General features: G+C 42.5%; 1 protein-coding gene across 2 annotated transcripts in view; it reads right to left on the bottom strand.

Annotated features, from left to right (window-relative positions):
• Nucleotides 1-26,910, bottom strand: part of LOC126253262 (golgin subfamily A member 7) — a 137,622-nt gene that overhangs the window by 78,438 nt on the left and 32,274 nt on the right. For both annotated transcript variants that reach the window (XM_049954472.1, XM_049954471.1), the window contains exon 3: nucleotides 7,113-7,265. In XM_049954472.1, coding sequence (XP_049810429.1) covers nucleotides 7,113-7,265 — 153 coding nt within the window. The remainder of the gene's footprint in view (nucleotides 1-7,112; nucleotides 7,266-26,910) is intronic.

A 26,910-nucleotide genomic window follows, 5' to 3' on the forward strand; every position in this document is an offset into this window, starting at 1 on the left:
TGAGAGGTTTTTTGAAAGGGGCTACTTGTACATGGGCAGCTCAGGTAGCTGATAGCTGTACTTCATGGCAAAGCTTTGAGAAAGCACTTTTAGATGAATATTGGTTTAAAGAGAAGCAGCAGACAATTTTGAGTGAATTTTGGGGAGGAGAATGTGGAAGGTTTCTGTCAGCTTTGGATAAACAAGCTGAAATATTTGGACAAAGCGCTATGTGGTGAATCAATAATTATGGGTTTAGAAATTAAATTGCCCCAGAAAGTTAGAGAATTGCTTGTACCTGCCCCTAGGGGTAATATTAGTGATTTCTTGAATTATGTTGATAAAGTGAAGATGGGGAAGCCATTAATGGAAGATCGTAGGAGGAATGTTGATGACAATAATCAAAATCAGGGAGAGAATTTCAAGTAAATAGGATGAACAGGATTAATTACAGTAGGAATTCAACGAATGTTGGGTGGAGGATAGCCAGAATGCGCATGGAAATGGTAGGAGAAATTCAAGTAACAGAAATGGAGGAGATGACTTTAATTCTGGATCAAACCATTTAAACTGGATAATGCTCCAGTTTTGGCTTGCACTCGAGCAGGTAGTGATGAAGAGCCAATTGTATATAATGTGCAGTAATCACAGATAAGGGTAATGTAAATGAAAATAGTAAAATGAGTGTAATTTCTCATTCTAGTGAGATGTTGAATGATGGTGTGGGTAGCAATGCTTATCCCATAAAAAGTGAGGAGGAACTTACTATAATAAAATCAAGTGATGAAACAGAGTGTGTTGCTGTTGCTCAGGATGTACAAAGTGTCAAAACAGATGTTAAATTTTTAAGAGAACACAAGGAATTCAGGTGTTTTGCTTTGTGGTCTAATACTGGAAACAAGAATCAACTAATTACCCAAGTATTTGAGGACAATAAAAGTGACAGCGGGTCTCATTCTGACAGTAGCAGTAATGATGATAGCAGTGACAAATCCAGTAGTGATGAGGACGAGGTATTTGAATTTATTATTGATAATGGCGGCAATGTGGTAAGTAAAAAGGACGTGTGGCACCCTGTAATAACAACAAGTACACAAGCTACACATGTTAAGTGTTTACTGGACAATGGTAGTGATTTGAGTGGCATTTCACAGGCATTTTTTGAATCTGTTAAGAACACAGAGGATACAGTGGTGATCCATATGTATGGAATAAAAATTATTGATGCTACTGGTAAGCTATCAAAGAGTGTGAAACAAGAGGTACTGCTAACTGTGGAATTGGCAGGACAGCTGTTGGAGTGCAATTTCTTGGTGATTCAAACTTTCAGCATTGATATAATATTTGGAACTCATTTCTTGTGCAAATAACAAGTAGGGGGTTCAACACTCTGTGTTGGATTCATTATGTGGCGATAACGCTTAACCCAGCTTTCTGTCTCATTTTTCATGTTTCATGAGGCAGTCAAACTCTTCTCCTATCCTATCTGTAGTTTATAAGTGAATCAGAATTATTCTATCTTCGACTTTCATGCTATTTTGTACAGCAGGTTATTTTAGTATAGGAACATTTTAGAAAACGTTTCTCCTGTGTGTGTGTGTGTGTGTGTGTGTGTGTGTGTGTGTGTGTGTGTGTGTGTGTGTGTGTGTAATGTTGTGTTAGTTATAAGTAATTGAATCATAAGAGGATGGAAGAAAATCAATTGGTACCCTGGTTAAAGGATTTCTGTCAAACAAAGAGGCAAGGTAAACAGACAATGAAAGGTGTCAGCATATGTGGAGGATAATTAACATCTGAAGTTATCAGCTCATTGGTGTAGCAGCAGAGGCAATATGCAGTAAAAACCATCTTAAATATGATATCTGAATATTAATTGTGATATAATAGAAGCGTTTGTGTTCAGTGCAGTCAGTATGTGCAGATAACTATCTACACATAAAAGTGTGTCATGGTACCGCCTTTTCTAACATTGAGAAATTACAACTTTAGACATAGTTCCCTAGAGTAATGTGTGTGGAAAGAGCAAGCAAGATTTGTATGCACATTGCCTTCAGGCTAGAATATCAAGCAATTTGATAGAATACAGCGGAATAACAGTTTTTCCAAGTGATAATTTTGTCTGATCAGTGGTGAGGGTTAAGTTTGCCTTAGCGTAAGGATCTGTTATTGTGGAGTGTTTTTCAGTAGAATCAATTTTGCATTAAACGAGCAGAGCAGGTATTTATTTATTAGATAACAAAACAATAATGATATAATAAAATAATGAATAATGTTAGGGTCTTAATGGCTAGGGAGCCTGTCTCTGGAGTAGGGATATTTTTTGAGAATGTACTTCACTAGCTAACGAGGTAGGAAAGGCAAGTAAAATAATGGAGCTGACAGACATGCTTGATTAATGAAAGGATGACTGTATACAAATAAATGTAGTGTAACTATATTGAGGACCTAAATTTTGAACTAGGTAACATTGGGTACTGTGTATGTTGTGCAATTCATGAAACAGCAGCTTGGAATGAGAGCTTAACAGAAAGAGCAATATTTTGGTGAGGTACAAGTCATATAATGCTGCGTCATAGAATCCACAGGGTATCTGGAAACTTCTATATGTATTCTGAGTGGTAATACTGGAAGAAAGGAATGTAATTTTGCTGATTAACTGATAAATGTGGTGCTAAACTGATGTGAATATTCTGACAGGCCAACTATTTGGCAACACTTTGTGATTTAGTGAGGATTTAATTTCCTTGTTGAATGAGAGTAGTGCTCAGAGCTGAGTAGAGAAGTAGGGCAATGATTTGGTACAACTTCCATCCCCTTAATTTTGAGTTGAATAGCAATTAAGTTACGTGATGGAAACTATTCTTTTTTCATAACATAATGATTAGTAAATCTATGCTACCGCACATCTTGAGTTTTTACTAGAGGTACTGTACATATTTTAGACAATAAGATGGATTTTGCAAATGGGAAAGAAACAAAAGTCTTTCAAGTTTAACCAGTTTGAGACAGTTATGACTTAGAGTAATGCTTGGTAGTGTAATGTGCACTTGATTTTCCAACTTTTACTTGTCCCTACCTTTTGTAATATGGTCAATTTTAGTGCTAATTACTGCAATGTTATGAGAACCGCGTAAGGTATCTATTTATGAAGTAGAATTAAAAGTAAATGTACTAAAGTAGGTATTTTGTCTGAATTTTTCGTGTACTGTGGCAGTGGAGAACCACCTCCTAGGGAACTGATGGCAGTGCATTTCCTTACTAACTGCCACTTGGACCTGTTGAAGGCATGAACAGCTTGGTGAGAAAGTGTGTTAAAGCTCATTAAAGGTGTGAAAAATACTAAACATTGAAAAAGTGTAATTTTCTGTCTAAAAATGAACTGCAACGCACAGTGTAATTTAACTTTTTGCTACCCGTGAGGATTAACTTTTTTAAGCAAGATAGGATTTGTATAAAATGAGATGTATCTTTGAATGTAATCCGTGTTTACCCAAAAAGGACATCACTTATGATGAAGATAAATAATAAATTTTTGTTAAAAGTATAACTTATGGATATTTTGTGACAGTGTACAATACATTGTATGTAAATATTTTGTATGGGGATTTTCATATGGCCAGTACATGTTAAGTATAAATTGAAAAAACACATGTACGGTAGTTTGGGTAAGATTTCTTATGTAATTTTTTTGTGTGTAGATTGTTAAACCCACTACCTGGGGTCATTTGTGGTCACTGAATTGCCCAGTTAGCTATGTGCAATATCTGTCTGTTCACTCCAATGAGGGAGTGATGTTACGAAGCAAGCTGAGATATTCTTTACTTTCCCCTCTTGTTTTTCCATCTGCCTCCTTAAAATTATTTTTTTCACTTTTAACTAATTACCATTAACATATGTGAGTATAACCTGCATTTTCATAAAAGAGAAAGGTTAGCCCTCAGTTTTAAAGGATATAACACAAGATCTAATTTTGTGCTTAGTTTTAGGTACGGGTATGTAATTGATTTTCTAATTTATTTCGACAATCAGTAATTGTTTTGTAACTTCAATTCTATTGTTGATGTATAAACAAATATAAATTATGTACTAATTATAAACATTCGGAAGAACAACTGATAGTATTTGTAAAGGATCTATTTGGCTCTATTAGTAAACATGTTAGCAAAGCCAGCCCTTAATTAATCCCAAAGTAATTAACAGTTTTGTCAAAAGTATTGTTTGCATAATGATATCTGTTAATTTCATAATTTAAACAAATAATTCAACCTAATTCTTGTAGTAGAAGAAACTGTTCAAAAGACGCAATTTTTTGATGTATGTAGTTAATTTAATAAGTTTAGTTTTAACTGCAATTTCTGAAAATTAAACATCAAACAATGTGTAGTTTCAGTTCCTATTATTGAACTGATATATAAAGGTCCAGTTTTTGGTCACGAGACAGTCGACAGCCGAGTTTCACACGCGGAACCTGTATTGGTTGGATCAAGAACAATGCATCAACTTCACTGTGGAATAAGTGTTACACCAATAGACTGTGTGTTAAAGCAATAACAGTGTCTGTTCAATCTATCGGAAAGACTGTGAAATGTGTGATTAGGTTTTTACTGCTCATAGATGTCAGCAGTGAATTATTGTAGCAGTATGTGGATGTTTGCCTGCAACCTATTAATGAGGCTTATCGAAAGTTAAACAATAGTGCACTGGCCATATAACTGTGTAATATTGGGGGGGGGGGGGGGGGGGGGCGTTGTGAACAATGAAAGTACAGAACTGTGAAAGGCAACTGTGCATCTGTCGGCTAAATCATTTACAGTTGTCAGTACTGCACTTTCACCCCTTATTTTTTCAGCCAATATCACAATTCAGTACATCGACACTGAGCAACATCCAGGACAGCCATTTGTTGCAGAATCTTAAAGTATATATCAAACAGAATGATTTCTTCCAAGCCAACTACCATGGATTCCAAACTTTGACTTTCCTATCGACACCCCGAAAGCCATAGATCAAAGCATGTAGGTTAACATAGCATTTCTCAACTTAAAAAAAAAAAAAAAAAAAAAAAGCATCTGATTCAGTACCGCATCTACATTTACTTTAAAAAATGCAATAAAGTAAATTTATGAATGAACTCTGGATTTCTTGGTAATGAGGATGCAACAAATTGTCTCAGGTGGAGAGTCACAACAGGTACAGAAATAACATCAGGCATCCACCAGGATAGTAGTTGGGATCCTTGATTTTCATTTTGTATATGAACCATCTCGTAGACAATACTAACAGTAACTTCAGAATTTTTGCTGATGATGCAATCATTTATAATGAAGTACGGTCACAAAAAAAGCTGCTTAAATATTAAGTCAGACCTTGATGACATTAAAAAGTGGTGTAAAGATCAGCTATTTTCTTTGAATGTACAGAAATTTGAAATTATGCACCTCACAAGATGAACAATAGTAGTATCCTATGAGGGAAACATTCCACGTAGGAAAAATATATCTAAAAAAAAAAGATGATGTGACTTACCAAATGAAAGTGCTGGCAGGTCGACAGAAACAAAAACAAACACAAACATACACACAAAATTCAAGCTTTCGCAACAAACTGTTGCCTCATCAGGAAAGAGGGAAGGAGAGGGAAAGACGAAAGGATGTGGGTTTTAAGGGAGAGGGTAAGGAGTCATTCCAATCCCGGGAGCGGAAAGACTTACCTTAGGGGGAAAAATAGGACGGGTATACACTCGCACACACACACATATCCATCCACATATATATATAGTTATAATAGAGGGAAACATTCCACGTAGGAAAAATATATCTAAAAACAAAGATGATGTGACTTACCAAATGAAAGTGCTGGCAGGTCGACAGACACACAAACAAACACAAACATACACACGAAATTCAAGCTTTCACAACAAACTGTTGCCTCATCAGGAAAGAGGGAAGGAGAGGGAAAGACGAAAGGATGTGGGTTTTAAGAGAGAGGGTAAGGAGTCATTGCAATCCCGGGAGCGGAAAGACTTACCTTAGGGGGAAAAAAGGACGGGTATACACTCGCGCACACACACACATATCGATCCACACATATACAGACACAAGCATATATATATATATATATATGTGTGTCTGCTTGTGTCTGTATGTGTGGATGGATGTGTGTGTGTGTGCGAGTGTATACCTGTCCTTTTTTCCCCCTAAGGTAAGTCTTTCCGCTCCCGGGATTGGAATGACTCCTTACCCTCTCCCTTAAAACCCACATCCTTTCGTCTTTCCCTCTCCTTCCCTCTTTCCTGATGAGGCAACAGTTTGTTGCGAAAGCTTGAATTTTGTGTGTATATTTGTGTTTGTTTGTGTGTCTATCGACCTGCCAGCGCTTTTGTTTGGTAAGTCTCATAGAAAGAGAATCAGCCAACACATACAAATACATGTGTGTAACAATTTGTAGAGACACAAAATTGAATGATCACATTAGATAAGACATAGGTAAGACAGATTGCAGACTGATTCATTGGCAGAATACTGAAAAAACATGCTCAATCTATAAAGGAGACCATTAACTGTGTTCCATCTTAGAATATTACTCAAGTGCGTGGAACTCATACTAAATAGGATTAACAGGGGATGTTGAATGTATACAAAGAAGGGCATCATGAAAATGTTGAAGAACCTAACCTGCAGACTGCTGAAGATATACAAATTATCCTGTGAAAGCTTGCTTACAAAATTTAAAGAGCCAGTATCAAATGAAAAATCTAACTATATTATTCAACCTGCTACACATCATTCCTGTAAGGATCAGGGAGACAAAGTTAGACTAATTACAGCACAAACAGACACATTTATGCAGTCATTCTTCCTTAATGCAACTGGAATGGGAAAAAAGCCTAACGTGATACTGTGTTAAGTACCCTCTACCACACACCTCACAGTAGTTTGCATAGTATGTATTTATTTGCAGAAAGGAATTTATCTGACATGAGGAATCAGATATTAATTTCACAGAGCTGTCACAAAGTCCAAAAGCATGTAGTTACAATGTACAATAAATGTCATGTCAGTCATTTTTATATTGTACTCATGACAAAGAAGCTGACTGCAAATACATTCTAAAGAAGTAGATTTTTCTTTTACCTTTTCATAATGTGTTTCTGTGCAAATGTAAATAAGGTACGCTGTAAGACAAGCCATGCATCCTTTACAATATGTACTGCATCCAGCTTTCTCAGCTTCAGCATATATGGCATTCAACTGATTAACCGTGTATTCAAATGCCTGTCGATCAATCTGCAACAGTACACAGTCATACAGATTAAAACATTACTTGTCTGTACTGCTGAACAGGCAATAAAAAAATTTTAATAACGCTAATTGGTAGCATTCAATTGTTTTCTGTCCTACACATAGCTGAAAATACTTAAGGCTAACTACCGAATTTGACCAATAGCAAACTATAGAAATAGCCCAGCCTATAAGACACCTAGACTGCTAGACCAAATTCTTAAAAATCTACGTCTATGATACCAAATATTCGGTGCATAATAGTATGACTCCGATAAATGAAATTATAGAAAAACTATCTTTCACTCTTCCTATTTGGTTTCACTAGACATTAAGAATTCATACATCAATGTCCTAGATAAAGAAACAATTGAGATAATCAGAGGAACTTTCTTAAATATAGTAAGGTTTCAAAGACAAGAGACCACTGAATTTATGTACTTTTACAGCTGGTTAAGAGTTTTAACTATTGCACTTTCAATCATCTTTTATATTTAGGCAATAGTGTCTAGCATTTCAGGGACTTTAACATATTTATCAGTGACCCAAAAGATAAAATTTTAAAGTCTGACAAAACCATTTTGGGTAAAGTGTTTATTATAAACATTATGCAGACAATACATTATTGTTTGATGATGATACTGATGACAATATAGAAGAAATAATGAAAAGTTCAATGATGCCCACCAAAAATTGAGTTCATCAGCTCAGCAGGAAATCAACAGCAATTTACAATGCCTTGATTTGTACATTAAAAGGTAGGGCAATAATCACAATTTTAATGTTTACAGAAAACTGACAACAGCAGACACTGTTATTCTCAATGATTCATGCCATCCCGTCTTATGAAGAGGCTGCTTTTTGTAGCTTAGTGGACAGGATAGTCATTGTGCCAATGAGATGAAAGAACTAATCATTAAGAAGATAGCGGTCAACAATGGTTCCAAAGTATATATTGTTAATAAATTACTGTGCAAGAATAATAAGAATAGGAAGAATAAACAAAAAGAAAAAATGAAAATGGTCCCTATGCCATACTACGGCGCAGTCTTGCAAAAGATTGAGAACATTCCTAAGCCTAACAATGTCCAAACCGCATTTCAGAAGAATGATCTAGTGAGGTATAACCTGAAGTATGATTTTGTGAAAAGATACATAAATAGTAAACATTGGGAATTTATAAATATAATGCACATCTAGCAACAAAAAGTATGCTGGAAAGACAGGAACAACATTTTCGATAAGATACAAGGAACATGAAGAACGATGGTTGGTTGGTTGTTTTAAAGGAGGGGGGGGGGGGGGGGGGGAAGGACCAAACTGCGAGGTTATTGGTCCCTTGTTCACGGTAAAATAATTACCCAAAGGGGAAGAAGAAAAGAGAGAGACGTACAGCACAGTAACAGGAGAATAGAAGAGCGACAGAAGGACAACCACCATTGCTATGGACAAAACAGGAAAAGAAAACAGGTAGAAGGGATAAAAACAAGAAAGCAGATGACTGTGGCTGGCCAACCACAAGAATAAAAAGGAAAAGCCAGCCACTCTGCGACACATTAAAACATCCAGCCTAAAAGCATTAAAATGGAGAACACAAAGGGACTAAATTAGATGATGAAGTGTTGTCATCTAAAAATAATGGCAACGAGTCCAGTAACTGAAGAGTCCATCGCAGGGCAGACAAAGAGTGACAGCTCAACAAGATATGGGCCACTGTCAGCCGGGCGCCACACCGACACTGAGGTGGGTCATCATGGCACAGGAGGTAGCCGTGTGTCACCCAAGCGTGGCCAATGCAGAGCCGACAGAGAACCACACTGTCTCTTCGAGAGGCCTGTATGGAGGTCTTCCACACATTCGTAGTCTCCTTCATAGCACGCAGCTTCTTGTGTGTTCTGAGATTACGCCATTCTGTCACCCAAAGCCCCAAAACATTGTGGTGTAGTACTGAATGTAGGTTGGCTGCAGAGAAGCTTATCTCCATAAGTGGTTTCCGCATAGCTTGTTTGGCCACCCTATCAGCAAGTTCGTTGCCTGGGATTCCAACGTGACCTGGGGTCCTCACAAACACCACTGAATGACTGGACCATTCCAGGGCACAGGTGGACTCCTGGATGGTCGCTACCAAAGGATGACGAGGGTAGCACTGATCGATAGCTTGTAGGTTGCTCAAGGAGTCAGTACACAGAAGAAACAACTCCCCAGGGCATGAACAGATGTGCTCAAGAGCATGAGATATAGCCACCAGCTCAGCAGTGAAAACACTGCAGCCATCAGGCAAGGAATGCTGTTCAATATGTCCTCCATGGACATACGCAAAGCTGACGTGATCATCAGCCATTGAACTTCAGGTGTAAACCACTTCATGGCCTCAGTACATGTCAAGCACTGAGAGGAAGTGGCAGCGCAGAGCTGTGGGTTTAACTGAGTCCTTAGGGCCATGTGAAAGGTCCAGGTGAAGCCGTGGCCTAAGTGTACACCATGGAGGTGTACGTGAATGAACATCAAGTATAGGTGGTAAAGGCAAGGACTGCAGAAAGAAGGGATCGGACACGAAATTCAATTGGAAGCCCTGACCTGGGCTGCCGAAGTGGGAGATGAACCGCCATGGGTGGGAAAAGGAGACAGTAATTTGGACGCGCAGGAGAACTACGAACATGTACAATGTAACTGGCCAGCAGTTGTGCACGCCTAACCTGCATGGGGGGGGACTCTGGCCTCCACCAGGACGCTGGTCACCCGACTCGTCCTGAAAGATCCTGTCGCTAGGCGAACACCACAGTGGTGCACTGGGTCAAGTAAATGCAATGCTGAGGGGGCTGCCAAACCATAAACCAGACTTCCATAGTCAAGGCGGGATTGAACAAGGGCTCTGTTGAGCTGCAGCAGTACAGAGCGATCTGGACCCCAGTTGGTGTTGCTCAGGCAGCAGAGGGCATTGAGGTGCTGCCAGTACTTCCACTTAAGCTGACAAAGGTGAAGAAGCCAAGTCAATCGGACATTGAAAACCAGTCCTAAGAATCGATATGTCTTCACTACAGTGAGTGGAACGGCATTAAGGTAAAGTTCTGGTTCCGGATGAATGGTACAATGCCAACACAAGTGCACAACACACGACTTTGCAGCCAAAAACTGGAAACCGTGGGCTATAGCTCAAGCGCCAATGACTGCGCCTTGTGGATGGCTCCCTGTAGGTGCCGCTCAGCAACACAGTACTGGTGAAGCAGTACGAAATGCAGAAGCATACAGAGAGAGTGAGACGGACGACCCTACAGCTGCTGCTAGACCGTTAATGGCCACTAAAAATAGAGATACACTCAATACAGAGTACTGCAGGACCCCTTTCTCCTGGATATTAGGGGAACTATGGGAGGAACCAACTTGGACACGGAAAGTACGAAGCAACAGGAAATTTTGGATAAAAATCGGGAGTGGGCCTCGGAGACCCCACTCGTATAATGCGGCAAGGTTATGATGTCGCCAGTTCATGTCATACACTTTTTGTAAATCAAAAAAGATGGCAACCACGTGTTGGCATCTGGAAAAGGCTGTTCGGATGGCAGACTCGAGCACACAAGATTCTCAGTGGTAGAGCGACTGTGGCGGAAGCCGCCCTGATGTGGAGCCAGTAGGCCACGTGACTCCACGACCCAACCCAATCACCGACGCACCATACATTCCAGCAGCTTACAAAGAACACTAGTGAAGCTGATGGGCCAATAGCTATCCACATCAAGCGGGTTTTAACAGCGTTTGAGCACCCAAATGATAGCGCTCTCCCACCATTGCGATGGAAAGACACCATCGCACCAGATCCAGTTGAAGATGACAAGGAGATGTCGCTTGTAGGCAGATGACAGATGTTTAATCATCTGACTGTGGATCTGAGCTGGCCCAGGAACAGTGTCAGGGCAATGCGCAAGAGCACTGAGGAGTTCCCACTCTGTAAATTGAGCGTTACAGGATTCGCTGTGGCATGTAGTGAATGAGAGGTCTTTCCCTCCCAGCCACCATTTGAGAGTGTGAAACGCTGGGGGGTGATTCTCTGATGCAGAGGCTCAAGCATAGTGCTCAGCAAAGTGCTTGGCTATTATGATTGCGAAGATAGATAACACGCTATTTATGTTAATACTGGTAATACCTGCTGGGGTCTGCTACCCAGCTCCAGGGAAGGGTGCCGGTAACGCTGCTGTAGAGCTTGCCGATGGTCTTTAATTGCTTCAGCGACTTCCGGCAACCACCAAGGGACTGACTTTCGCTGGAGGCACCCTAAAGAGCAAGGGATCGCGTTTTCTGCCACAGAAAGGATTGTTGTAGTCACCTGCTCAACCATCACATCAATGTTCCTGTATGGGGGAGACTCGACAGTGACAGCGGAGGTGAAACTTTCCCAGTCCGCCTTGCTTACAGACCATCTGGGCATGCATCCATGAGCCTGATGCCGAGGCAGTGACAGGAAGATGGGGAAATGGTCACTGCCACACAGATTGTCATGTGCTCTCCAGTGGATAGGTGGGAAAAGCCCTGGGCTGGAAATTGATAAATCAATGGCTGAGTAACTATCATGAGCCACACTGAAATGTGTGGCGGCCACAGTATTTAAGAGGCGGAGGTCCAACTGAGACAGTAAAGTTTCGACATCTCTGCCTCTGCCAGGGAGCACGGTGCCACCTCACAAGGGGTTATGGGCGTTAAAATCCCCCAGAAGTAGGAAAGATTTAGGGAGTTTATCAATCAGTGCATTCAGGGGTACTGCACCATCTGGAGGAAGATATACATTGCAAACAGTTATTTCCTGTGCAGTCCGCATTCTGACAGGCACAGCTTCAAGAAGAGTTTGAAGGGGCACAGGTTCACTACATACCGAGTTCAGGATATAAACGCAACCTCCACCTGACACACTATTATATTTGCTACATTTCTTGTAATATCCCCTATAGCCGCAAAAGGCAGGGGTTCACATTGCCAGGAACCAGGTTTCCTGGAGGGCAATGCAGAAAGCAGGTGTAAAGCTTAACAGTTGCCTTAGCTCAGCCAGGTGATGGAAAAAACCACCACAATTCCACTGGAGGATGACGTGATCTTGAGACTGCGAAGGCATGAAACAATGAGGCAGTCTATGCCTCAGGGTCATCTGCTGCCACAGACTTATTTCCCAAACAGGCTATATCCATTGTGTGAGTGTCTGACGAGACATAGGTCCTCAGCGGACGCCAGAATCTTCACCTCATCCTCAGGTGCACAACTTGCAGGCAGCAGTGGTGTGGGTGCCAGCGTAATTCCCTTGGTCTTGGGGGGGGGGGGGTCTTCTTTCTGGATTTCTCTTGCTAATCCTTGGATTTCTCTGGCTGGGAGGGCTTCACTGATTCAGTCTCCAGGACTGAGACTAAGCGTGAAGCCCTATGACCAGCTTCTTTTGGGCTGTTCAGCCATTGGCGGGTGTCATGTTTCCCACTAGTAGAAACCCAGGAAGGGAGTGACCCAAAGGACCCCTTCCGAGCGAGAGGAGCCAAACAAGACTTATGCTTTCACAGCACAGGGGACTGATATCCCCGATGGTTGGGGGCGTGCTGCTCCTGAAGTAGGTAGTGCTGGAGCAAGAGGGAGGGAAGTGCCCCTCACCATCAAGGTGGGAAGTGTAGTCATCCAGCTCTGAGAGGTGATTGGGGTTGGCAGAGCTGATGGGGCTAGAACTGTTGTAAGATGATGTCATACATACAGGATGTAGGCATTGAAATTCCCTCTTACCCTCGGTGTAGGTCAGTCAGTCAGTCCAGGGTATTGTACTTCATGATATTCCTTTCTTTCTGTGGAATCCTGCAGTCAGGTGAGCAAGGCAAATGGTGTTCTCTGCAGTTGACACAGATGGGAGGCAGGGCACATGGAGTATAGGGATGTGATGGGTGTCCGCAATCTCAACATGTGACACTGAGAGTACAGTGGGAAGACATAAGGCCAAACTTCCAGTACTTAAAGCACTGCATGGGGGAGGGACATACGGTTTAACGTCATAGTGGTAAACTATCAACTTGACCTTTTCAGGCAATGAATCACCCTCAAAGACCAAGATGAAGGCATCAGTAGCAAGCCTGTTGTCTTTGGGTCCCCTGTAAACGCACCGGATGAAATGAACACCCCACCGTTCTAAATTGGCATGGAGCTTATCGACAGACTGCAAGAGGAGATCGTGATGGAAAATGATCCCCTGGACCATGTTGAGACTTTTATGGGGAGTGACGGAAACAGGAATATCACAGATGAGTAACACTTGGGATTGGGCTGGGGATGCTGTCTGAATCAAGACTGCAATGTTTCACATCTTGGACAGTGCTGTCACTTCTGCAGACTTATCCTCAAGGTGTTCAACAAAAAACTGAGGCTTCATAGGTAGAAAGGAGTCCCCATCAATTCTGCTACAAACAGAAAACCCAGACGAATATGGCTCTCTCTGTTCTGTAGCCCTACGTTCCCCCCATTGTGTAGCGACAGAGGGAAACGATTTAGGGTCATACCTGTCAGTACTGTATTCGATCTGTCATTTCTTAGAGACTGCTGGTGCTGTACAGTCACCAGCAAGAGATAACTTAGTCTGCTTCATTGCGGGTCATCCACTCTGATCAGGGACTCTCCCCTTGGGCACCACCCAGCCACAGCAAAGGCCAACTGGTATGATGGCTGTTGCTGGGAGTCCTGATGCCCCAGGAAGACAGGCATCTACTCCTTGGCATACGTGGGGAGTTTACATCTCAGGCATCAGCAGTGCGATCCGTGTTGTCAGGGGGCTACCACCAAATGGGTGCATGATGGCCCCACCACAATGGACTGGCTACCATGCTGGATATTGGGCGCAGCGAAGTCCAATATTGTCATGGGGGCGAAAGAGGACAGGAGACAATGGAAGAAGATGACATACCCCGGAAAGTGTCCTCACCCCATAGTTGAATTGCAAGTGGAGATGCAAAGCCATGACAAGATTCAGGAGATTGAATCTAAGGGCACTATGGATAACTCGTGCACCACGTAACGTGTCCTTCCCCATATGGCCCACACTTCTGTAGAAGTTTGAAAGTGGCAGGTCAAACCATAGAATAGGACCTGAACTCATAGGGCCGAAAAGTGTGAGAGTCCTTTTAGTCACCTCTTACGACAGGCAGGGATACCTCATGCCTATTCCAACCCCCAGACCCACAGGGGGAGAAGAAAGATGCATTCAGACTAACTATGACAAATCAATTGTTACAAATCATCCCCTTAAAGGGACGGAAAGTGACTTAGAAATCCTAGACATAGAAAAGAAAGGATGAAAACTAGACTTCCTGGAAGAATTGGAGATAACCATCCATGAAAAGGAACACGTTAATATTCTTAACGTGCAGTGAACAACAACAGAATGAGATTCTTAATGGCTTTTTTATTATCATCTTAAAGCAGATGCAAAATTATAAATTTGCCATACTTCTTCAAAGCAGCAGATAGAGGCTGAGGATCATAAACACCCAAGTACCATCATTGGAAAAAGTAGGTGACCAGTAGAATATCGTTAAGGTTGATCTAATAGCTGTATTTACGCAGTAATACCATGGATGTGTCAGTTCACAGCAACTTACAGACCTCTGGAGAAACATCAACTCAACACACTTTGAGCCCACAGCAGATTAGCAGGACGTGGCCTGGTGCTGTGTGAGATGGGATAACTACCGACAGAAGTCAATGATTTTAATGTAAGATGAATAACCACAGTCTAATGCATTTTTTCTATTTCATTTTATGGACATCACAAATGTGCTGATGTACGTAACCTCATGATCTAAATTTCACAACCTGATGAGGAAACACGTTGTTGAGCGGTATGTAGGACAAAAAAGCAGTTAAATACTAGCAATTATTACTGTTAAAACATGACAACTGTTACCTCACATCCTTAAATTTGGTAATATTCAACACAAAATTGGTTTTATGATATATATGTTGTGGAAAATATTCCCATTTTTCCCTCCAAATTGCGCCTGAAGGACAACATTTTCAATAAAAACAACTTGTGACATTCACACAAAAAACAGGCATGCAGTTATGGATTAAACATTTGTATCTACATCTATACCACAAAACTGCCTTATGGCATGTGCAGGTGGGTACTTCAGGAACCACTATCATTTACCCCACCTTCCACATGCCAGTCACGAATAGTGCATGGAAATTACGACTTGATAAACCTCCATACGAGCAGTCATTTATCCTATTTTCTCATTGCGGTCATTTCATGAGAGATATGCGGTATCATGTAATATACCTAATTGTTCTTCTAACAGACACACTCGGAATTACAACAGTCAATTTCTCTTCTTGTGTCTGCCATTGGAGTTTGCTGATCATCTCTGTAATGCTATCATGCTTACTTAATGGCTCAATAAGAAAACATGTAGCCTTTTATTGGATCTCCTCTGTCTCTTCTTTTAATCCAATCTGGTATGGTTCCCTTGCTAGTCAGCAATATTCAATAATTGTTTTTCAAGTTGCTTGTATGCTGCTTCCTTTGTGGATGAATTCCTTGCGATTCTTCCAACAAATCTCAGTTTGGCATCTGCTTTTCCTACTGTTAGTTTTATGTGGTCATTATACAGCACTTCCATTTGTTCCTTTAAGTTAATCCATGGAATCTTAGGACTTAACTTTTCAGTGATTTTTGATTAAATTTGTTTCTATTCAGTCAACAACCAGCCCCTGCACCAATTATTGATCCTCTTCACGTTGTCCTGTGTTCCACCATGATCATCTTGCGCTGTAGCCTTCCTACTATAGGTGCAAATAAAGAGCAGTGTGAGGAATGATAAGAGAAAGTGGGTGGATGAGCAATCCCTAAGAGCAGAGAGAGCTGCAGCAAGAGGTGAATTTTACCGCATCACTAGAATGTTGTGGACAACAGGTTTCAACAAGAATAGACCTGTAAAAAGCAAGGAGAGTCGACTGTTGACGACAGAAGAAGACCAACTTAAAAGCTGGAAACAACATTTTTCTACAGTCTTAAACAGAGAGCAACCTGAAGAGAGGGAGAGGCAATGGAATTTTCCAGATGCCAGTGACAGAATCAATGTAAACACACCGAATAAGACTGAAATTAAAATAGCTCTCAAACAGATAAAGAATGGGAAGGCTCCAGGAATGGATAATATTGCACCTGAGGTGCTAAAAGCAGACATTTGACACCACTGTAAATCTACTGCATCCATTGTTTGAGAAGATATGGTCAGAACAGAAAACACCAAAGGATTGGAAAGAAGGGCTGATTATTAAGTTGCCAAAGAAAGGGGATACTAACAACTGTAATAACTGGTGAAGCATCACCCTCCTATCTGTACCAAGTAAAGTACTCTGTAGATTGATGCTAAATTGTATCAAGGGCCCAGTCAAGGCATGACTGAGAAAAGAGCAAGCTGGGTTTAGAGAGCACAAAAGTTGTGTTGATCTCATCAACACACTGTGTATAATACTTGAGCAGAGTGCAGAATGGCAGAACACACTCTACCTTACATGTATTGATTTTGAAAAGGCATTTGACTCTCTTAATAGGACAGTTATGTGGCATACCTTGGAAGAATATGGAATAACATCAAAGATAATAAATATTATTAAAGCCATGTATGATGGATATGAATGCAGGGTGCTACACAATGGGAAACTTACTGAATCTATCCAAACAAATGCTGGGGTGAGGAAGGGATGTATTCTATCAACTACCTTATTCTTGTTGGTACTGGACAGCATAATGAAAAGAGCTGTTGATGGTAGGAGAAGAGGTATTCAGTGGGGAATGCAAGACAGGTTTGAAGACCTTGACTTTGCTGACGATATCTGTCTGGTCTCGCAAAGATTGCATGACATGGAAGAAAAGTTGGAAAGACTGAAAGAGGAAGCAGAAATTGCAGGACTTGAAATAAATGTTCAGAAAACTAAGGAAATGAGAATGCGATCTGAAAAACAAGTGAAGCTGACAGTGTATGGAAAGGAATTGGAACAAGTAGACTGCTTTGCATATCTAGGAAGTACCATCTGTAAAGCTGGAGGGGCCAGGAGGATGTAAACAGTCAGATACGGAAGGCAAATGCAGCCTTTGTACAACTGTATCCCGTCTGGCGTAATAAGAACATCTCGAGATGAACCAAGCTGCACTTGTTCAATAGCAATGTAACGTCAGTTGCCCTGTATAGTTGCAAAACGTGGAAGGTAACAAATATGATTGTAAACCAGCTGCAAGTCTTCATAAACCAGGGTCTTCAGCAAATTATAAATGTGAGGTGGCCAGATGTTGTATCAAATGACGAATTGTGGGAGATGACAAACCAGCGACCAATCCGTGAACAAAAAGGAAAGAAAATGGAGGTGGACTGGTCACATAATACGCAAACAAGGAGCTGTTGATAAGGCAGCACTGGATTGGAACCACAAGGAACACATAGACGTGGCCACCAGAAAAAGACACGGAAAATAACAGTGGAAGAAGCAGCTCTGAAAGCTGGTAAAACATGGAGTGAAGTAAAATGTTTGGCTGCCAACACAACCAGATAGAAGGTCTTTACTGCTGCCCTATGATCCAACAGGAAAGAAGTCAAGTAACTCAAGTCATAGCACACTAGTTACATTAAAAGACATTTTTAACACAACTGGTGTGCTAATTCTTCAGACTGGAACTGTTGTTCCTGCCCCCCCCCCTCCCCTCCCAAGTGCAAATTGGACTACTACTCTGCACCACCTATACTTGCTTCGCATAGTCAAAGAGAAAGACTGGACACGATGAAAGCTCAAAGCTGTAAGATTCCTTCACACAGTGAAAGTAGAATTATGTTCTACTACAATTTCAAAAGAACAATTTGAAATATTAACTGAAAAGTATGAAAAAAATATCAGCATTCGATATTGCGATTTTGAGATCGATATATCGAGGAAAAAAGTGTGAGCATGGCAAGTAATCAGCTGTCTACTCACATGAATGACCAATGCAAAACTGTGGAAAACTGCAAACTTGACCCTCCATTTGCCGAACAAGCTGCACACAACAACAGAAATGACTTAAACAGCTGCTTCATTATAGCAGCCATTTGGCGTCTCCCATCCATCCCAGGTTTCTCTAAACTATGCAGATGGGAGAAGTCCTGGGCTGCAAACTGATAAATCAATGGCCGAGTAACTACCTCGAGACAACTGAAATGTGCAGCAGCCCCAGTATTTAGGAGTCATCAGAGGTCGAACTGAGACAGTAGAGTTCTGACATCCCTGCCTCGGCCAGTAAGCACGGTGTCACCCCACAAGGTGTTATGGGTGTTTAGGGAATTGCTCAATCAGTGCAGCTAATACATTCAGGGGTACTGCACCATCTGGAGGAAGATAATACATTGCAGACAGTTATTTCCTGTGTCGTCTGTATTCTGACAGCCACAGCTTCAAGAGGGGTTTGAAGCAGCACAGTTTCACTACAGACTGAGTTTAGAACATAAACTCCACCTGACACTCTATTATAGTCGCTACGGTTCCTGTAATACCCCTTATAGCCGTGGAGGGCAGGGGTCCGCACTGCTGGGAACCAGGTTTCCTGGAGGGCAATGCAGAAAGCAGGTGTAAAGGTTAACAGCTCCCACAGCTCAGCCAGGCGGTGGAAAAAAACCACCGCAATTCCACTGAAGGATGATATCATCACGAGACTGGGAAGGCATGGAACATTCAATGAGGCAGTTTATGCCTCAGGGTCACCTGCTGCCACCGACTTTTTGCCTGAGTAGTCTATATCCCCTCCTCAGATCCAGAGCTTTTAGGTAGTGGTGGTGTGTGTGCCACTGAAAGTACCTTGTTCTTGAGGTCTTCTTTTTTGATTTCTGTTGTTGTTTCTTGGGTTTCCCTGGCTGGGAGGACTTCACTGAATTACTCTCCAGGACTGAGGATGAGTGAAGCAATACGACCAACTGCTTTTGGGCTCTTCAGCCATTGGCGAGTGTCATCTTTCCCACTAGCAGTACCCTGGGAAGGGAGTGACCCAATGGAACCCTTCATAGCGAGAGGAGACGAAGAAGCCTTACGCTTCTCTGGCTCAGAACTGGGGACTGAGATCCCCGATAGTTGGGGGGCTGTTGCTCCTGAAGTAGGTGGTAAGGGAGCAACATGGAGGGCTGAAGTAGGTAGGGTGGGAGCAACAAGGAGGGAAGTGCCCCCTAACATCAAGGGGGCAGGTGCAATCCCCCAGTTCTGAGAGGCAACAGGAATTCAAGGAACTGATGGGGCCACGACTGTTCCTGTAGCGGCGACATATGAGGAGGTCATAACCACAGGATGTAGACGCTCGAATTTCCTCTTAGCCTCAGTGTAGGTCAGTTGGTCCAGGGTCTTATATTCCATGATTTTCCTCTCTTTCCATAAAATCCTGCAGTCTGCCAAGCAAGGTGAATGACACTTTCCACAGCTGACACAGGTGGGAAGCGGGGCACATGGAGTATTGGAATGCTATGGACATCCACAATATTGACAGGTGAGGCTGGAAGTACAGCAGGAAGACATAAGGCCGAACTTCCATCATCACATCGGGGGAGGGATACATGGCTTGATGTCACAATGGTAGACAATCACCTTAACCTTCTCAGGCAATGTGTCACCCTCGAAGGACAAGATGAAGGATCCGGTAGTAACGGTAACCTGGTTATCCCTCGTACTCCGATGGAAGCGCAGGACAAAATGAACACCTCGCGCAGCTCATCGTAAGACTGCAAACCCTGTGAAATATAATACCCTGGACCATATTTAGGCTCTTATTAGGTGTGATGGTAACAGAAACATCCCCCAACTTGCCACAAGTGAGTAATGCCCGTGACTAGGCAGAGGAAGCTGTTTTTATCAAAACCGACCCCAGAGTGCATTTTGGACAAGCCCTCCACCTCCCTAAACTTGACCTCTAAATGCTCCACATAAAACTGAGGCTTCATGGACATGAAAGATTCCTCATCAACTGTCATACACATGAGGTACTGGGGCAAATAAGCTTCACTGCCATCCTTAGCATGGCGTTCCTCCCAAGGTATGGCCAGGGAGTGGTATGACTTGGCATCGTATTTCTTGGCATCATAGTTAGACTTTGCCCACTTGGAGACTGCTGGCGGCAGACCACCAGCAAGAGATGACATACTACGCTTCATGGCGTGTCATCCGCCATGATGTAACCTACTCTGACCGGGGTCCCTCCCCATGGGCGCCACCCAGCTGCAGCAAAGGGCACCTGGCTGGATGGCCATTGCCAGAAGTCCCAATGTCCCAGGGTTACGGACATCTACTTCTTGGCATATGTGGGGAGTTAATGGCGCAAGCATCAGCAGAGCAATCCCTGTGTTTGTCAGAGGGCTACAACCAACAGGGTACATGGAGGCCCCACCACAACGGACTAGCTATCGTGCTGAATATGAGGGGCTAAGAAGTCCATGGTCATTGTCGGCACAGAAAGTGACACTGTAAAGTGAATGGTGGAAAATGCAACAAGGAAGGAGCCTTCGCCCAAGAGATGGAGAATGGGTGGGACTGCAATGCGACGACAAGAAAGTGTGCTAAAGAGCTCAATGCACGATGGACACAATGCACCATGTAAGGTGCCCTTTTTCAATCGGCTCCCTCTTCTGGAAAATTGTGAAAAACGGAGGTCAAACCCTACAGGGGATCATCACATAAAGGCCGAAACTTGTGACACTCCTTTTAGGTGGCTCTTACAACAGGCAGGAATACTTCAGGCCTGTTCTAATCCTTGGACCCGCAGGAGGGATGGGAGATGGCAGGTGAGGGGGTGTGTGACGGGGCAGAGGGTTTTTTTTCGTTTGGAGAAGGGACCAAACTACACCGTCATCAGTCCCTCCGACCTTGGAATAACTTAAACCAATAAAACCTCACACTATATGAGGGAACTACAATGACCATAAAATTACAAATTATTGACAGAGAAGGAAGGAATAAATTGGAAGAAGAGAGGAGGGAAAGAAAGTGACTAATAACAGGGGCATGAAGGAACCAGCACAGGTAGACAAGATAGACACTCAAGATAAAACAGACCCTATAAAGAAAGGAGTGGGAAGGCAGAGGGTGGGGATGAACCACCAAGCTCAGTCAAAGCCAGTTCAATCGGGGCAAAGGTGGGAGCAAGACAGTCTGCCATCCCCTCCACCCACCGATAAGGTTGAAAGGCCCACACTTAAATAAAGCAATAAAAACCCCATCATGAAGAAATCGTAAAACTAGATCAGCCACTGAGGCATTGTCATCTAACGCCAGGGGTAGCGAGTCATGATAGCTACAAGTCCGTCGCAGGGTGGCTAAGTTGGGACAGTCCAGTATGATGTGAACCAGTCAACATTGATTCACAACAACAGTGAGGGGGGTCCTCATGTTGGAGGAGATAACCATTAGTCAGCCAAGTATGGCTGATGGGGAGCTGGCAAAGGACGACAGAGGCTTTATGAGAGGCCTGTAAGGAGGACCACCACAGTTTTAGAATCCTTTATCGGCCTGAGCTTGTTCGGCGAAGAAAGAGTGTGCCATTCTGCATTCCAAAGTGCCAAAACCTGATGACGTAATGCTGATTGAAGTTCTATTTCCGGAATGCCAATAGTAAGAGATGACCCATTAGCAGCCAATTTAGCCAGTCGATCAGCAAGTTCATTGCCACGGATTCCAACATGGCCTGTGGTCCAAATGAAAGAGCATCCACGTTGATCAAGGAGAGAAAGGGAGTCCTGGATAGGTATCACCAACAGGTGGTGAGGGAAGCACTGGCCAATAGCTTGCAAACTGCTCAAGGAGTCACTACAGATAGTGAAGCACAGTCCTGAGCAGAAGCGGACATGGTCTAATTCGCGCAAGATGGCTACCAATTCTGGAGTAAAAACACTAGTAGTCTGGCAAGGAACAAAGTTCCATGTGGTCTCGCAGAGGTGTAAGCATAACCAGTGTGACCAGCAACCATGGAGCCATCAGTATAAATCACTTCTGAACCCTGGAATGAACTGAGGAGACAGTAGAATTGGTGGCGAAGGGCCTCTGGAGGGACAGAATCCTTTTAATTGATGGAGAGACAGAGCTGTGGCTGAGAGATGCACCACAGAGGGGTACGTGCATGAGTGGAGAAAAGAGGCAGTACAGGATGCGCTGGAGCTCATAAAAGTGTGATTGAATGCAGGCAGTCATAGTAAACCCACACCATGCTCGCTGCCGCAGGACGTTGATATCCATGTCTGGATAAAGGAGACCATAATTACGGTGCTTAGGGGTGCAGCGAATGTGGAGCGCGTAAGATCTCAGCTGTTGTTGGCGCAAAACTCGCAGCGGTGGAATCCCCACCTCTACGAGAAGGCTATCACGGGGCTAGTCCGGAAGGCAACAGTTGCAAGTTGTACCCTACTATGAGGGGGGGAGACGAGGGGAGAGATACCCAAGCCAAGGACACTAGGGAGGCAGTTCTTCCCCATCTGCTGCACACTACGGATTTCAAATTTAAAGGTGGAGGTCAAACCTCTAAGGGAGACCAAAAATAAAAGCGAAAGGGAGGAGGCAAAGCAAACATACCAATACCACAATAAGAAACAAAGTCAGGAGGATAGCCAGTCCAACATAAACATGGGGGAAAGGGAGGGCAAAGGGAAAGGAAGAAGGAAGGTAAGGCAGCCCAGAAAAGAAGAAAGGCTGCAATAGCTCAGGGACCCGCGCACACCGTACACATACTCACAAACGAGCTATGGGCAACCCCTGGGGGCAGCGGCAAGAGTAACTGTATAGGACATGTCATAGACGACTTCGTCAATACAGTCGGACAAAGAGGGGTAAACACCATCTTTGTGGTATACAGACCAATCAGTGTGAAGGGAAGTCCAGCACGGTAATCCGGCCATTGGAAGGAGAGAAGGGAATGAGACTCAATGGCAAGTGGTCACAAGTGATCTCTATTGCAGAGGTCATCTTGCAGCAACCAGTGTAATGTAGGGATTGGGGATGGAAAGTGAACAAAAGATCTACAGCAGAGGAGCCATAAGCAGCACTGAAATGGGCAACATCATTAAGAACGCACTGGACGTGGTCCACAAAAGGTGGTCTATGAGACCTTGACTATATGAAAAAGCACTGCCCCTCCTCTTCCCAAGGGGTGATGGGCATTAAAATTCTCAAGGAGGAGGTATTTGCTGAAGGGAGGAAGTTAGGGCAGTAAGCATACATGGTCTATCAGGAGAGAGATAGAGTCCAAGTGGACCTGGATGCCAACTGCTTCCAATTAAATATGAAGAGACATCTATGTACTAACAATGTCCATAAGGACCAACATGCAGACGCCACCAGAAGAAGCCCTTAACGGGCCAAGCCAGTTCTGATACAAAGCACAGAACCCACAAAGGTGCAGTGAGCAAGCATCAGTAAAATAAGATTCCTGGAGAACAACACTGGTTGCAGAGTAAAAGGAAATAAGGAATTAATTCCAGAAGGTGATTGTAGTATCCTTTACAATTTTACGGAATAAGCTTAAAACAGGGATCCAAATGGGAGACGAACAGGCCGAAACCAGTCACACTACAGTGTCACCATCCATCACCAAAAAGAATGGGGTGACATCATAAAAACATTCGTCTGACTCAGGTTGCCGGGGGGAAACAGCACCTCTCAGGGCATTGGAGGAGCTCTGCCCCAGGAAGTACATTCTTTCTTCTTCTCTTTCATGGGTCGAGGAGGGCAGGGCCTGGATAGAGGGCAGACTGCAGCGAGATCTGGAACAGATTTTTGTGTGTGTGTGTGTGTGTGTGTGTGTGTGTGTGTGTGTGTGTGTGTGTGTGTGTAAGAGAGGTGGGGGGGGGGTGGGAGGGAGAGAGAGAGAGAGAGAGAGAGAGAGAGAGAGAGAGAGAGAGAGAGAGAGAGAGAGAGGCCTCCGGTCTAGGGGACACTGGGGAGAGTGTTCCCAGAAGGTGGCCCCCATCACTGGCAGGTGTCGATGAAGAGGGATATTTCTCTGTGTAGGTTGGGGGGGGGGGGGATGGTGGCAGCCTGAACGGGGTGGGGAGGGTGTTGGAGCTGCAGGGATGAGAGAAAGGAATCTGAGGGCAGGACTGGGGTGAGAGAAAGGAATCGGAGGTCAGGACTGAGGTAAGGAGAAGGGAGGAGGGAGAAAGTATGTATAAGAGGCAAAGTTAGATATCCTACACACAGGATGAAGAGTCATTTCTGACGAGCCTCAGTGTAGGCTAAACAATCAAGGATCTTATACTCCTGTATCTTCCTTTTCTTCTTATAAACAGGGCAACCTGATGAATGTGGTGAGTGATGGTCATGACAATAACATATATGGGTGGTAGTACACAGGGGCTCCAAAAAGGGAGTGGGTGTCCACATTCATCACCTAAACGGTCCAATGTACAGCAGGAAAACGTGCCCAAAACACAACACCAAAAACACAACACCAAAAACACATCATGGGTGGTGGGATGTATGGCTTCAGGACACACTGATAACACATAGTTTCACCTTCTGTAGGAAGGTATCCCCCTCAAATGCCAGAGTAAACATGCCGGTATCAATGTTGATTGTCCTTATGGCCTTTCTGAACACGCCATGTATCCAGGTGTTAGGTTTTGGGATGGACTTCGAGCGATGAGGAGCTCCTTGAGGTCATGTTCAACTTCTGGGATGGGATCATGGTTATAAGGTTTATATGCAGAGATGTCAGAAAGTTGGCGGAGACCATTAGCCACATAGACACTGTGATACAAGATGACTGTGGTGGAATCTTTTGTCTGCTGGAAGGATGATAATGTTTGGATTGTTTATTAGATTAAGAAGAGCAGTGTGTTCTATAGGAGTGATGGTGGACTCACCAGAGAGGGATTCAGGAAAGGAAGGTGATGCCATGTTAAGGATACAGGGTACTTATAAATGGTGGAAAAATCGATTTTTTATGGCTTTATTAAATTCTATAGTCTTTCATGATTACATTGATATATACATTATAGGGTTTCAAATGTAAAATGACCTATATATATGAAATTTTAAAATGACTGATGCTTAGCGTAGTCCAAAGTTGACTGTAACGAATAATATAATATGAAATTTTAAAGTTAAGGTCATGTATGCTGCCACGAACCCCCTTTATTTCTGTTACAGAAACCAGTATTATTTCGAAAAGAACTGTGAACTTTCTGTTTTCAGCGATTATACATATGATACATTGTATAAGTCAATAACAGTGCAGGTTTCTAGTGTCTGTAAATGATTATCTTTGCTAGTATTTACTTTTGTTTCACTGAAGCAGTTTGTTCGCGTGTTACTGAATGTTTGTTTCCCAAGTGCTACAAATATTTGTGGAAGTATATATCCTTTAGTGTGCAACAAATATGAACTATGCCACACATCAAGAAATTCAATAAAAGGAAATTCCGTAGTAACCATTCCACAAACAAAGCAAGCCTCACTGTTGAAAGTAACCTATGTATCAGTTCTTCAGCGAAGAAACTCCCACATTGCATGCCTCCTGGCGATTCAAATTTTTGTGTTAATAATGATGCTGTTTGTAGTGGATTTGTTGTTTATGTGAGCATCTGTGACCCTGTATTGCTTAGTAAATGTCTTCATGGGGGCACTCAGAATACAAATGAAAGTTTCAACCATTGCATATGGGACAGATTACTCAAGAATGTTTTTGTAGGACTAAATACATTAAAAGTTTGTGTACTAGATGCAGTGGTATGTTTCAATGATGGAGAGATAGGAACTTTGGAAGTCCTGAGAAATTTAAGCACAAAATGTGGCTCTAATATGGAAGGTCAACTGCTTGCGTGTGACAGACAACGGGTGCATGAAGCTGAAAGATTCGCTCTCCAAGTTACCAAAGAAAAGAAGTGCTAAAAGGAATGCCAAGAGGAAACTGGAAGATTTGAAGAAATGCTGCAGGATGAAGACTATGCTTCAGCAATGTTCTGAGGCACAGTTTAATTGGACTTATATCTTCATTCACAATTTCCTGCAAGTTACATTTTTCAGAATTCAGGTATAAATATTTCCTAAAGTTTTTTATAAAGCACTGCTCTAATTTTTTTCTGTAACTTGCAATAGTCCATAATTAAGTAGTAGACCTAAGCTTTATTGCAGAATCAACTAATTATAGAAAAAATAACATTTTTATTAGGAAAAAAAATTATAAAATTTAAAATATAAGATGTGATTTTTTACCCTTGTAATATACATAATAGGTGGAATTAAATAGGTCTAGTACCTCAGCCATCATGTCATGCATATCTGATAAAAATTTGGTCTCCTTCAAATGTATAACATTGGATTAAATGGTATCTCAATTTGAGGAAGCATTTTGGGAAAAAACTGCATCAATTTCTTTGTAATTTTTTAATAACCCTAAGCAGGTTCAAAAATATTCAAAATACTTCTAATTTGTTTAGAAAGTGTGCTGCATTACCTGATATCAACAAAAAATCTGTAAAACATATGCAGTGCCTGAAAGAAATAGGTGTTGATTTTTACATAATATTGAGCCAGAAAAGTATCTGGTATCCTTAAGAGGAATCTCTGAAAGATTACAAGGGGATGACTGAGTGGAAGGAAAGGAAGGTCACAGTCAGAGGGAGGTCAGAACTGTTTTAAACAAGGT

The sequence above is a fragment of the Schistocerca nitens genome, chromosome 4 (genome assembly GCF_023898315.1).
Source record: "Schistocerca nitens isolate TAMUIC-IGC-003100 chromosome 4, iqSchNite1.1, whole genome shotgun sequence".
In the NCBI taxonomy this organism is placed as follows: Eukaryota; Metazoa; Arthropoda; class Insecta; order Orthoptera; family Acrididae; genus Schistocerca; species Schistocerca nitens.